Source organism: Dendrobium catenatum, unplaced genomic scaffold, assembly GCF_001605985.2.
Source record: "Dendrobium catenatum unplaced genomic scaffold, ASM160598v2 fragScaff_scaffold_247, whole genome shotgun sequence".
Classification (NCBI taxonomy): Eukaryota; Viridiplantae; Streptophyta; class Magnoliopsida; order Asparagales; family Orchidaceae; genus Dendrobium; species Dendrobium catenatum.
In genome coordinates this window covers 366,451-380,312 of record NW_021318709.1, presented here as the reverse complement: position 1 = coordinate 380,312, position 13,862 = coordinate 366,451, and the positions used below count along the sequence as shown (strand labels likewise).

Sequence of the window (13,862 nt, the reverse complement as noted above, 5' to 3'; positions counted from 1 at the left end):
TCAATCTCCGCTCCCGCTCTCTCTTCCTCTCCCTCTCTCATTGATCGACTTCGTTCACTCGACGACTTCCCATCCTGTTGGAACAGAAGTTACGCATTTTGATCGGAAGAAGGAAGTTGCGCTTATAGAAATTAGAACTCAGATCTTAAAGTCTTCTTTAAGAGAGCGAAATCTTTGATAGTGTCTTATCTCTATCTAATCAGCCTTCCGAATGTTTCTTTTGGAATTTAATCTATTAAAACTCTCCACGAATATAACGAGGAGAAGCTAGGGCATCAAAAGCTAAAATTTTTGGAGCCCACAAATAGTCAAGAGCAGAAGGAGTTTATGTTAACTTAGATAGATTGCCATGCAAATCTTTGTAAGATGAAGTGCCAAAACGTTGTTGTAATAAGATCATGACTTCAGGCTAAGAAGGATTTTGGCCTTTCATTCAAATCTATTGATACCCAATAATGGGGACGCTTTCAAGATGAAAACAAGCAATACAAAGACGATGCCAATCTGGTGTAGTATGAAAATCGAAATATTCCTGAGCTTTAAAGATCTATTTTTCAACATTCGATCCATTAAAACGAGGTAGTTCGATTTTCATATTAAGGAAAGAAAAACCTGATGGAACTAAATGATGTTGTTTTAAAGGAGAATGAATGGTGGAGCCATTGATTCCGGCGGATGGTGGAGGATCCGCAGGATCGGGGGATGTTTGTTCCTTTCAAAGATTGTCGAGGCGCTTGTCCACCGAGTCCATGAAGACATGAAAATGCTTTAGTTGTGAGGGCAGTGAATTGAGCATCGGTCTGCTGAAGTGACTTGTGAATTTCTGGAAAATTGTGATTCTTGATGATTTTGCATTGTGCGCAAAGTGTCCGTAAGATCTGTATTCTTCTTTTCCCCAACTGGCTGACTTCTTTTATCCAAGAAAGAGATATGGATTGTTGAATAAAGTTGTTTCTGTTGATAGAAAGAAAAAAAGAAAAAGAAAAAATATTAGTAGGAGATTTAAAAGAATGAAAACTGTAAGGAGTTAGGGGAGTGAAAGAAACTGATGTAGGTGTTAATGTATAGTTTTGTGATGAAAGACGGTTGGGATGCTGATTTCCAAGGCTGTTGTTGTTACAAGAAAACAGTTCTTGGTGATGTGTTGAATGCTGAAAAGCTGAAAAAAAATCAGGCAAAGAGGCTGCGGCTGATCCTGGTGGAGGAAGGAGTGCTGGGGAAATGTTCCTGCAGCTGGAATTTGCATTGGAGAGCTACTGGCTGAAGATGGCGTAGGAGAGCTGTTTCAGGAATTTGCATAGACTGAAGCTGGCGGCTGGAGGAGACGGAGGAGGACAATGCAACGCAAGAATGATGTGGAGGCGTGGAGTTAGTGCAACGAATGTGCCATTTGATATACTTCTTGAAGTATCAAGAATGGAAGACACCTTTTAATTAGGTGCAAACTGCAAGAGCAAGAGAGAAAGAAGAGAAAACATAAAATTTATTTTTTCCTGCTGAATACAGACTTTACATGATATTTATAGAGTTTTTCTAACACAACCAGCAAGCTCTTTTATTAGACCGGTTAGTTTACACAGTAAATACAAATAATATCTAGAAGTCCTTATTTATTAATACATTTATTGCTTGTAAGCTGAACCGGTTTGTAGGCTGAACCAGATGTCTTTCTCATGAACCGTGGCTGCTGTTTGGATCAGCTGGGCGGAGGGAACTTTGGCAGCTGAACCGTGGGCAGCTGTTTGGATCAGCTGGGCGGAGGGAGCTAGGGAGGCTGAACCGTGGGTTGCTGTGTCTGTGTTCTTTTTAATTTTTCGATGATAAACTTGCATTTGTATATTGCTGTCATTTGCTTGCTCTTCCACTTATCTGACCCAATCATTGCATTGTTCCTGTACTGTTTTCTTATTCAGTTGAATGTGTTGTTTCTTAACGCACTATAAGGCTTCTGTTTTCCACTGTCCTGGATGCTTGCAGGTGATGATAGTCCTTCACAAATGTAGATAGAGTTCCATTTCTTGTTGAGCGTTCTTTTACTGGTTCAACTTAACTTCTGTTGCCTTCATAACTTCAGCTTTGGCCATATTCTTGAGCCATTCCACTTATTACTTCAGAATTTTTTTCGCTTGATCTAGTGACGTATATGCAACGTCATAACATTCTACATACTCAACACCTACTCTATGACCTTGTTATCTCCAACTTGCAAATGTATTGGCTTAAATAACTTGGGATCACTTATGCCATGGAAATGTGGACATGTAGGAGCTTCTTTTAGTCGACAATATTTGCTTCTTGCTTAATAATTCCGGAATATTCTCCCAGGAAATACTTGTAATCATGTTACCTTAAAATTGGAATATATTTATTCTAAATTTTCCATCAAGGGTATTCACATGTATAATTTAATAGTTACATTTCTATATAATGGTTTTGGTAATTGCCTTAACAGTCCATGATTTTATTAACTTTGTTCATTTATACTTGATCTTGTTCAAATATTTCTAGATTGTATTTGTTGTTATTAGTGTTTTATTTATTCCGTTCCATCTTGCTTTCATCTTGAATCTTTGTAGTTCTACTTGAGAATTCCTTGACACTAGAAGGGTATGAAGCAGTATCTCCTTGTAAATTTAAGTGCACAGTTAAAGTTACCCTAGATTTTGTTTCTCTCTAATCTTTGAGGAATTCTCAATTGCAAACTTCATGCTTCTCTTAGAACTTTCGTACTTCATGTTGTTCGCTTTATGAAGAAATAGTTTTATGTTAAACATCCTCAATATCTTCCACTTTTTTTCTCCAAGAACGACGAATCATATTCCGGATGAAGCTCATAATATTTTTTCCACATGCCTTTTCTAGCCAAGCTATCCCCGCACAACATGCATTAGAAGAGGTTGGGTGATTCGTCAATTTATTAAGTTGGTGATTTTCACAGGATTCATGGGATTCATCATTGAGCAGGTAAGTAATCTAAATCATGTTCTTAAGGGATGAACAGTAGACATTATTTTAGTAACGAATACTTCTGTTAAATTTGCAGTACATCAATCCAATTGTGAAGAATTCTAAACACCCACTGAAAGGGAATTTTCTTAATGCTATTGAGAGAGTCTTAAAGCTTTCAGTTCCTACTTTATACGTGTGGCTTTGCATGTTCTACTGCTTTTTCCATCTATGGTATGTTGCTCAATCCTATTTAGTCTTTGTTTCGAGTTTACATGCAGCCCAATTTTATAATCCTATTAGCAACATTTGCATCATTTGCTGTAGAAAGAATATGGTTTAAATTCTTTTTCGAACTTAAAAGTTCTGAAAGCATCATAGCACTAGCTCAAACTTATCTCTTTTTTTATGCAATATAGGTTAAACATTCTTGCAGAGCTCCTTCGGTTTGGTGATCGGGAGTTCTATAAAGATTGGTGGAATGCAAAGACTATTGAAGAGGTTGGTTGATTTGCAAGTATGCACTTCATTTCAGATTAATTTCTTGGTTATTATTGCCAATGAGAAATAATGAATAAAATGAAAAAGAAAGCTTCTGTTCTAATTCTGTTTTTCTTTCACTTTTCCTATGCATTTACTTCGTTGGAACTGCAACAGTACTGGAGAATGTGGAACATGGTAATTCACATATCTCACTTCCAGAATTTTCAATTCTTAGATTTTTTATTGAATCCATTTTGTACTATTATTGGCAAAAGTTTCCATTCTCTACAATTACTATTTCATTATTTTTTTTTTGTGCAGAATATGAAGATCCTTACGTTTTAAAAGTCATAGGAAAATCGTCCTTCACTATAGTCGTCCGTTGTCAAATAACGTAGTTCTAGTTAGATTTTCGACAACCTGTTTAGCTTGAAAGTAATATCTTTAATATCTTCTTCAACTCAATTGAATTATCATTGAAGTTTGCTATAAAGAGAGAAAATTAGAAAGGAAGATCTTTACTCAATTTTCTTCATATTACAAGCATATATATGACTATAAATAATTATAAGAGAATAATAAATGAAGATACAATTGTGAAATACTAGTATGATTTTGGCCAATTGTGACCAACAGTCACTTAGACTTCCACATTGTTTACTTTCTCTTCCATTACCACCTTATTGATCTACAAGATTTTTACTATCTACCCATCAATATGTGTGGACTATTTTAATTATTTTGTAGCTAATTCTATTCTTTGATTTCATATGTTTTCTTATTAGATGTTATTCTAGGATTTTATAAATTTTGTATACTTTGAAATGATAGATATTCATATGTAGATCCTCCTTATTCTCTCTATACTTCTCCATCAAACCTCTCAATAAATGAATGGCTTCCATAGTAGACCTACCCGTCATGAATCAAAATTGATTTTGAGAAACATTAGTATCACGCCGCAACCTACGCTCCTATGTTGCACGAATACGCCTATTTATGAGGCATGCTATATCAGACACGTGTCGGATACGGATACGCCTCCGATACAGCACGGATACGGCTTTGCCGTGTCCAATTAAAATATTATTTAAATTTGATCGGACATGTGTATCGGACACGCATATCACTTAGTACTCGGTACTGCTCAGTACTCAGTTTTGCTCGGTACTGCTCGGTACTCGGTTTTGCTCGGTACTGCTCGTTTTCCTCGGTACTGCTCGGTACTGCTCAGTACCGCTCAGTACCGAGCGATACTAGAACTCAGTACTGCTCGGTACTTCTCGGTACTGAGCGATACTAGAACTCAGTACTCCTTAGTACTCAGTATCGCTCGGTACTACTTGGTACTATTCGGTACCGCTCGGTACTGCTCGGTACAGAGGGGTACCAAATGGTACCAAACAGTGCCAAGAAGGTAGAGAAAACTTTAAAGCAGTGTCGAGAAGATTATCAGGTCGAACCCTGCCAGGGGGTAGCGCCCCCTTGGACCCTCGGCATAGGCGCAACATATATATACTTTTTATTAAAAAATTTCATGTTTCAAATTCATGTGGATTAATTGTGTCGATCCTTCGTACTTTTAATTAAAAACTTCATCTGCTGGATAATTTATGTTTTTGTTGTTATACTAGACATTTAAATATTTGATGCTTACTTTTATTTTGATATTATTAGATACAATGCTACAAATGATGTTGCTTTCATTTTTTTGTCATTTCAAATATTATTCTTTGATTAATTTGTTATTTTTTATGTATAATTTATATATTATAATGCCGTATCCGCGTCGTATTCGTATCCTGTATTTTTAAGAATTGCTGTGTCCCGTATCCGTATCGTGTCATATCCGTGTCGCCATATCCGTATCGGTGCAACATAGCTACGTTGCATAATTCGCTCCCATAGTTTTAAAGTATGACACATTAACTTAATTCCTCTATAATTTGCACTCATGTACATCACCTTTTATTCTTAAAAATAGAAATTAACACACTCAATCTTCACTGATCTGACATCTTTTTAGCCTTTAAAATAGTATTAAAAAGTTTAGTAAGCCAAGAAATTCCTTCATCTCCTAAACATTTCCACATCGCTATTGTAATATCATCAGGCCAACAACTTTTCCACTTTATTTTTTTAAAGTCTCTCTAACTTCGATTTTACTAATACGCTGATAAAAACAAAAATCTTTATTTTCATTTATGGTGCTAAAGTCACTAAAGCCAATTGTATTTTCACAATCTTCATTAAATGTTTAGCAAAACATCTCATTTACCTTTGTTGATTATCTTCTTCTAAGAAAAATACTTTTTGATCTTCATCCTTAATACACTTCACTTGAACTAAATCCTTACTACTCGTATCTCTTTATTTGGCTAACTTATACATATATTTTTCTCCCTCCTTAGTATCTAATAAATTATATAAATCATTAAAAGCTAAGCTCTTTGCTTCATAAATAACTTTCTTAACGCTGATAAAAACAAAAATCTTTATTTTCATTTATGGTGCTAAAGTCACTAAAGTCAATTGTATTTTCACAATCTTCATTAAACGTTTAGCAAAACATCTCATTCACCTTTGTTGATTATCTTCTTCTAAGAAAAGTACTTTTTGATCTTCATCCTTAATACACTTCACTTGAACTAAATCCTTACTACTCATATCTCTTTATTTGGCTAACTTATACATATATTTTTCTCCCTTCTTAGTATCTAATAAATTATATAAATCATTAAAAGCTAAGCTCTTTGCTTCATAAATAACTTTCTTAGATTCCTTACGAGCCTCTTTATATCTTTCCCAATTATCCAAATTTTTACATCTAAATCACTTTTTATGCAAATCTTTTTATTTTTTATCTTTTCTTGCACATTTGGATTCCACCACCAACTATTTTTACTTTTAAGAGTTTTTTCCTTTGAAACTCCAAGCACATCTTTTGCAATAATCTTAATATCACTAGTCATTTTTTCAACAAAACATTAACATCCTCATGCACAGCTAAAATTTTAAAATATAAAATCTTACTCTCAAAAATACTTTTGTTAATATCTTTAAATGCCCCCATCTAATCCTAGAAATTCGTTTTACTTTATTTTTTTATTTTCTGCCTCTTTATCTTGAAGTCTAGAACTAATAATTGATGTTGGGTACATAAATTTTCACTAGAAATAATTTGACAATCTTTGCAATCTAAACGATCTAACTTTCTTATAAGAAAATAATCAATCTGTGTTTTATTATATCTATTTTTATATGTGATAAGATGCTCATCTCTTTTCTTAAATAATACATTAGCTATTAAAAAATCATAATTTAAAAAAAAATCTAATATAGTTTTACCACATTCATTTGTAGTTCCAAACCCATGACCACCATGAATGCTTTTAAAATCATTTACCTCTCTACCAACGTATCCATTTAAATCTCCTCCAAGAAAAACTCTTTCTTCAAGAGGTATATTTTGTATTAATTCTTCTAAGTCTTTTTAAAAAATTTTAATTTTGAACCCATATTCAAACTTACTTGAGGAGCGTAAGCACTTATAATATTAACAATCTTTTCATCAACAACAATCTTTAAAACTATAATTTCATATCCAATTCTATTAATTTTTATAACATTATCCTTCAAACTCTTATCTATAATCACACCTATACAATTTCTAGTACGACTCTTACCTGAATACCATAGTTTATATCTTAAACTATTAATCTCCTTAGCATTCTCTCTAACCCATTTAGTTTTCTGAATACACATAATATTTATCTTCCTATGAATCATAATATCTATTAATTTCATTAATTTTCCTGTAAGGGAGCCTATATATCAAGTTCCTATCCTAATTTTAGTTTCATGGACTAGCTTCTTTTCCCACATTCGTCCTTGATGTGGGAACCCTTGCCTATTTAACATTATATACCTGGGCACCGGTGCAACGGCCATTGTACACTTGTTACTGTATTCAGGCCATACAGCGCGTCGCTTCCAGGGGACGCCCTAGCATTAACACAATTTTTTAAAGGATTCATGTCATGATTATTCTACAAGTTTTACACTAGCTGTCGACTTCCTAACGCAACCCTCCACTTTTTTCATCCAGGACTTAGGACCTGGCAACGATAGTGTTAAATAAAATTATTTTGCAATGATAAATAAATGTAGAATTGAAGAAAGTGCATGCAAAAAAAAAAGTGATTGAGTCAACCTTAGCTCTAGGTTTATATCTAGAGACCTCCCTAAGGGTAATTTGAGGCTTTTACATGATTCAAATAAGCCCAAAGCCTTGAATGCATCCTTAGCAAAAGAGAAATTAATACCAACACACTCTTCTTCTGTGCAATTGTACCTAACATTAATGGGCTTAGGCAACCCCTCCCAAAACTAGAAAAAAACTACTTGACAAAAGTTCGAACATTGGTGGTGAATAATTGAAATTACTCTTGCAATTAAAATACAATATCTCCAAATTACAAGATCAAAATAGAACAATGAAACACACATACAGAAAGTCCTAATGATTGCTCGAGATTGATCACAACTTAAAGATCTTAGAGCACAAACTAAGTTTTCCTCACAAATCATAAATATATATATATATATATATATATATATATATACAACGCTCATCACTGGCATGAGGCTTACGCCTCACGCTATATATTAAAACTTACATAAATCTTGAAGTAAATGTCCGACATTGGACTCTATAGGAGAGGAGGAAGGGGAGAGAGTAGTTCATCATAATGATGATTCAAATGAAGAACCCCTTAGTGATGACAGTGCTGATGACTTATGAGTTCTTATGTGATATGTCATTGCTATTTATTTTTGGAAATTTGAATTATATGTTAATGAAAATAATACTGAGATTTGGGAAAGATAGAATTTTTAGTTGAACTATATTTCATGTTGTTTTATTATTGGGATATTTTGATTTCACTTCATATCTTATGCTTTTTTATATTTTATATTATTCACTCATTAGTATATAAAAAATTTATCATTTTATGTTTACGCAATTTTTTGATTTTGAGGCTTACGCCTCAAAACGCCTTGAGGCTTACGCCTCGCCTCACGAATGAAAAACGCATCAATACCCGAATACGCAATTTTAAACATTGGATCTACTCAAACGAAAACCTTTAGTTTCTAATGTTGACCTCCATAATTCAAGTTTACTTTCAACTCCCTCTCTAGTCTTATCAATAAGAAGAATATCATCAGCAAAAAATATACACCAAGGTACATCCTCTTGCAAATGTCTAGTGAGAACATCCATGACTAAAGCAAAAAGATATGGGCTTAAGGCTGATCCTTGATGTAACCCAACCGAAATAGGGAAATACTTGGTCAAACCACCTTGTGTTTGAACACAAGTAATAGCTCCTGCATATATATCTTTAATGATTTGAATATAAACATTATTTACTCATTTCTTTTTAAGAACTCTCCATAGCACTTCTCTTGGAACTTTGTCATATGCTTTTTATAAATCAAGATTACATCAACGCAACCAACAACCAAACTTTGCTTGACTCAAGATTAGATTGAATGACTTTGAGCTAATCTTGTGTTGAAGTGAGATCAGCTCGGGGCCAAATCATTAATAGCTAGTTCATAAAAAGGTTGGAAATGGTGAAGGTGGTGAATGATGTTGAAAATATTGGTGACTTAATGAAGTATAATTTAGGGAATGGAAAGCATCATGAGATCCAAAAAAGTTTTAGAGAGGTACACAAATATTGGTGGTATAGGCAATGGTGACATTGGAATTAGTGTATACTGATAGAAATATGAACTTGGCTTGAAGATTTTGATCGAAATGTATATTTGTGTATGGAATTATTTTTTGTGTATTTATATGTTGAATTAAAACTTATTTGCTTCTATATATGAGTGCATATCTGTTGGACTAATAATGTTTCTCAGTAAGAATAATTTTTTATATAAATTTCTTTTCTTCTTTGCAAATCCATAAGAGTGTTATCTGATGAGGAAGATTAGTGGCAACATTTTGGCATTGTCTTTAAGTATGTTTTGCTTGTATGCAGCCTGTTCATAAGTGGATGGTTCGTCATATATACTTTCCCTGCATAAGGAATGGATTTTCAAAGGTAACTACTGTTTATTATATTGTGGTATCAAGATCATATATTTTTGTAGAAAACACTTGCCTAAACCTATGCAGCACTTGTGATATTTTATGCGCATTTAATTTTTTTACTTGATTAGTAAGTCTCGTACAGTATTCTCAAACTTAGTGTGCTTATCATTATTCTTTCACACATTAGAAGATTGATAATAGAAAAAATGGATGTATGCTAAACGATATAAATGAATTATGCTTCATCTTTTATGAATTTAGTCTTAGTTAGTATGTCCTTTGAAATTGGAGCTTTCTAAAATTGTAAACTTTTTTCTACACAGGGAGTTGCTATTCTGATTTCATTCTTAATATCTGCTGTGTTTCATGAGGTACATTCAAATAATATTTGTTCTGTTTAAGCACTTTTCTCCTGTTGAATCCATTTATTAAATCCTTATGTTGTCATCATTTTTCCTCTTCAAGCTTTCCTTTGTCAAGGGTTGTATTCAATAGACTGCTGGAAGAAAGAAATATTTTGGTCTTGTGTGAGACCTAACGGAGGACAATATCCTGGTGATCTTGTAGCCACTTACAAGAAGCTATTGTAGGTTGTGCTTGAATGGGCCCTAATGCTTTGAGAAATTTTATCTCAAAATATCCTTCTCGAAATTTAGTTCAGATGTAAGACATATCTTATCATACTACAAGACAATCTTGATATGTTGAAAATCATTTCTTTTTATTTTGCCAGAACAATCAAGACAGCTATAACCAATTATTTTTACAATTGCAACCGAAAAGAAACCTCTTGCAAAATATCAAGCATTGTATAGTAGTTCAAAAAATGTCTTATGTCCTAAACTAAATTTTAAGGAAAATATTTTAACCCTAAAATTTTTCCCTCACGATATATTGTAGGTGGTAACCATAAACAAATTTAACTTTCACAGGGGCCGACTACTAGCAATCCTAGAACATTTAGCAATGTTTGGTTTGTTCTATAAAATAATCGGCTAGTTTGCTTTTTTTCCTTATGTTTTCTTAGTAATGTCAGGACTAATTTATTGGTGACCATATGCCCATTGGATTTTCTAAGGATTGTTTTGTTGTTAGGATTTTGGAATGTCTTTATCCATTGATAAAGATTGAATTTGTTTGAGGAATGTTGTCGAAACAATATTGCGAGAGACTTTAGTTTTTATTGAAGGTTAACAGATAGAAGAATTAAAGATAACCTGAATTCTAGTTATTAAAGTCATATTGCCAATAGTACAAAAGAGCGTGTGTTATAGTTAACAGCATAGTGAAGCACACTGCTTATGCTATATGTGTAGCAAAGCATAGGAAGGAAAAATTATAAGTTATGTGTTATCTTCAATGTACGAAGCACACTATCTTTTTGGTTCCATTTTTTGACTGGTATGTTTAGATGTTCTGGCTCAAATTTTTCGACATGGCATGGGCACGAGTTATTTGATTTATGTTAAGTATATTAGGACCTTGAATTGTATATGTAATTATTGCGACTTTATTGACCTTTTTTTCAATGAGATAAAGGTGACGTTGCACAAAGTTGTTTGAACAATGTCCATTCATGAAATGGACTTCACTGATGTTTCAAAATTGTTGAAGTTGACTAGAAAAGACACCCATATTGAATGGTTGTCACGCAAGTCAAAACTCGATACATATCTCACCAGCATACACTCTCTCTTCCTCTCTCTCTCTCTTTATATATATATATATATAGAAAAGAATGGAAGAAGAGAAAAAAAGAAAAAAAAAGAAATATTTGCAAAAAAATTATGTTTTTTTATTTCTTCGCAATTTCCTCATTATTGCGTCGTTGTCAGGTCCTAAGTCCTCGATGAGAAAAGTGGAGGATTGCGTTAGGTAGTCGACAGCTAGTATAAAACATGTTGAATAATCATGTCGTGAATCCTTTAATACATTGTGTTAATGCTTGGGCATTCCCTGGAAGCGACGGGTTGTATGACCTGAATACAGCGATAAATTAGCAAGGGCCGCTGCACTTGCGCCCGGGTGTGGTGTTAAATAGGCAAGGGTTCTCACATCATAGACGAATGTGGGTAAAGAAACTAATCCATGAAATTAAAATTATGATATGAACTTAGAATATAGGTTCCCTCAAAGGCAAATTAATGAAATTAATAAATATTATGATCCATAGGAAGATAAATATTCTTTGCATTTAGGAAACTAAATAGATTGGAGAGAAGACTAAGGAGATTGATAGTTTAGGTTTTAAACTATGATATTTTTGGTAGTAGTCGTAATAGAAATGGTGTATGCGTGATTATAGATAAGAGTTTGAAGGATAATATTATAAAAATTAATAGAACTGGAGATAGAATTATAGTTTAAAGATTGTTGTTGATGCTAATATTATTAATATAATAAGTGTTTATGCCCCTCAAGTATGTTTGAATATGTTTTCAAAATTAAAATTTTGGAATGATCTAAAAGAATTAATATAAATGATACATCTCGAAGAAAGAGTTTTTATTGGAGGAGAATTAAATGGACATGTTGGTAGAGAGGTAGATGATTTTAAAAACATTCATGATTGCTATGGTTGTGGAGTGACTATTGAAGGTGTTGAGACCATATTAAATTTTTTTTAGTTTATGATTTTGTAATTGGTAATATCTTATTTAAGAAAAGAGATGAAAATCTTATAATTTATAAGAATGTATATAATAAAATTCAAATTGATTATTTTTTTATAAAGAAGTAGATAATTTAGATTGCAAAGATTGTAAAGTTATTCTGAGTGAAAGTTTATGTACCCAACATCGATTATTAGTTTTAGACTTAGATGAAAAGACAAAATACTAAAAGTTAAGTAAATCGTTATAAGATTTTATTAACAAAAGTATTGATGTAGACAAAGGGGGGGTCAACACAAGTCCAAAATAAATCAAATTTTGGCTTTCCTTGAGTCTAGTAGTTCATCATATTTGAGCTAAACTTTTAGTTCATTTATAAGCTGGACTTTAGTTCATTTATTGAACTAAGGGTTAGCTCATTGTGAGCTAACATTTTAGTTCATTTATTATCTTTTAATTAATGTCTTTTATGCTTTTTATGTATTGTTTTTATGTTTGTTTCTTGGAATTCCAAACCGGCCTTTGGAATTCCAAGATTTCTTTTTCCATGGTGGCTCCTTGAATTCCACCATGGCTTTTGTTATGCCTCTTGGGATCTCACGGCTGGGCTCCTTCTCCCGTGGCCGTGGCTCTTTGGTCCGTGTGGTTCCTTCGTTTTCCGTGGCCGTGGCTCTCGGTTCGTGCGGTTTCCCTCGTCTCCTGTGGCTGTCTCCTTGGTTCCTGGTTTGGGTGTTAAACCGTGAGCTTGGGGGGGAGTTTTCTATGTGTTTAGTGCTTTGAATTAAGTGTTAATTTAATGTTTGTGTCCTTTTGTATTCCCCTTTCATACCTATAAATATGGGGGGTTATGTAATGTTTTGATAAGTGAATGATATTTGATTTTTGGAAAATCTGTTAACCTGCGGGTTGCTCGGAAATCCTGCGGGCTCTTTCCAACCTTCTTTTCTCATCCCCTCCGGAAATCTTGCGGGCTCTTTCCACCCTTTCTTCTCGGGCTTCTAATCTCTTCGTCTCTCCGCAAGTGCCACTCCATCTGTATCCTTCTTCTCAAAGTGCAGCAACTTTAGGGTGTCGTCATTTTGTTTGCAAGAGTCGTTTGTATTGTTGTAAGTTTTCTTTTGTTTAGTTTAATTTGAAATGTAAGAGTTTGTTCGTCTCTTTTCTCGTCTTTAGCCAATTTCGTCGGTAGAAGTCCACCTCTGTTTTTGTTAAGAAAAAAATATAGGCTCCCTATATTTTTTGCTTACATCAAGTATTTTTGAGAGTAATATTCTAGATCTTAAGATTTTATTTGTGCATAAGGAAGCTAATGTTACATGGGAAAAAGTAGCTAGTGATATTAAGAATGTTGCAAAAGATGTGCTTGAAGCATCAAAGGAAAAAACTACTAATAGTAAAAATAATTGATGGTGAAATCAAAATGTGCAAGAAAAGGTAAAAAATAAGAGTATTTGTTATTAAAAATGGTTTAGTCGTAAAAACTCTGATAATTGAGAAATTTATAAAGAGACTCGTAAAGAGTCTAAAAAAGCAATTTGCAATGCAAAGATTTTAACTTTTAATAATTTATATAATAAATTAGATACCGAGGAGGACTAAATATATATGTATAAGTTAGCTAAACAAAGAAATATGAGTAGTAAAGATTTAGTTCAAGTGAAGTGTATTAAGGATGAAGTTCAAAAAGTGCTTTTATTAGAAAAGGATAT

At 33.3% G+C, this 13,862-nt stretch overlaps 1 protein-coding gene across 3 annotated transcripts in view; it reads left to right on the top strand.

The window, feature by feature from the left end:
* The first annotated feature begins 2,808 nt into the window (after positions 1 to 2,808).
* LOC110099629 (diacylglycerol O-acyltransferase 1-2-like) overlaps positions 2,809 to 13,862 on the top strand; it is a 36,662-nt gene continuing 25,608 nt past the window's right edge. For all 3 annotated transcript variants that reach the window (XM_028693258.1, XM_020826833.2, XM_020826832.2), the window contains exons 1-6: positions 2,809 to 2,964; positions 3,044 to 3,180; positions 3,366 to 3,447; positions 3,604 to 3,624; positions 9,489 to 9,551; positions 9,865 to 9,912. In XM_028693258.1, coding sequence (XP_028549091.1) covers positions 2,944 to 2,964; positions 3,044 to 3,180; positions 3,366 to 3,447; positions 3,604 to 3,624; positions 9,489 to 9,551; positions 9,865 to 9,912 — 372 coding nt within the window. In that variant the 5' untranslated portion in view covers positions 2,809 to 2,943. The remainder of the gene's footprint in view (positions 2,965 to 3,043; positions 3,181 to 3,365; positions 3,448 to 3,603; positions 3,625 to 9,488; positions 9,552 to 9,864; positions 9,913 to 13,862) is intronic.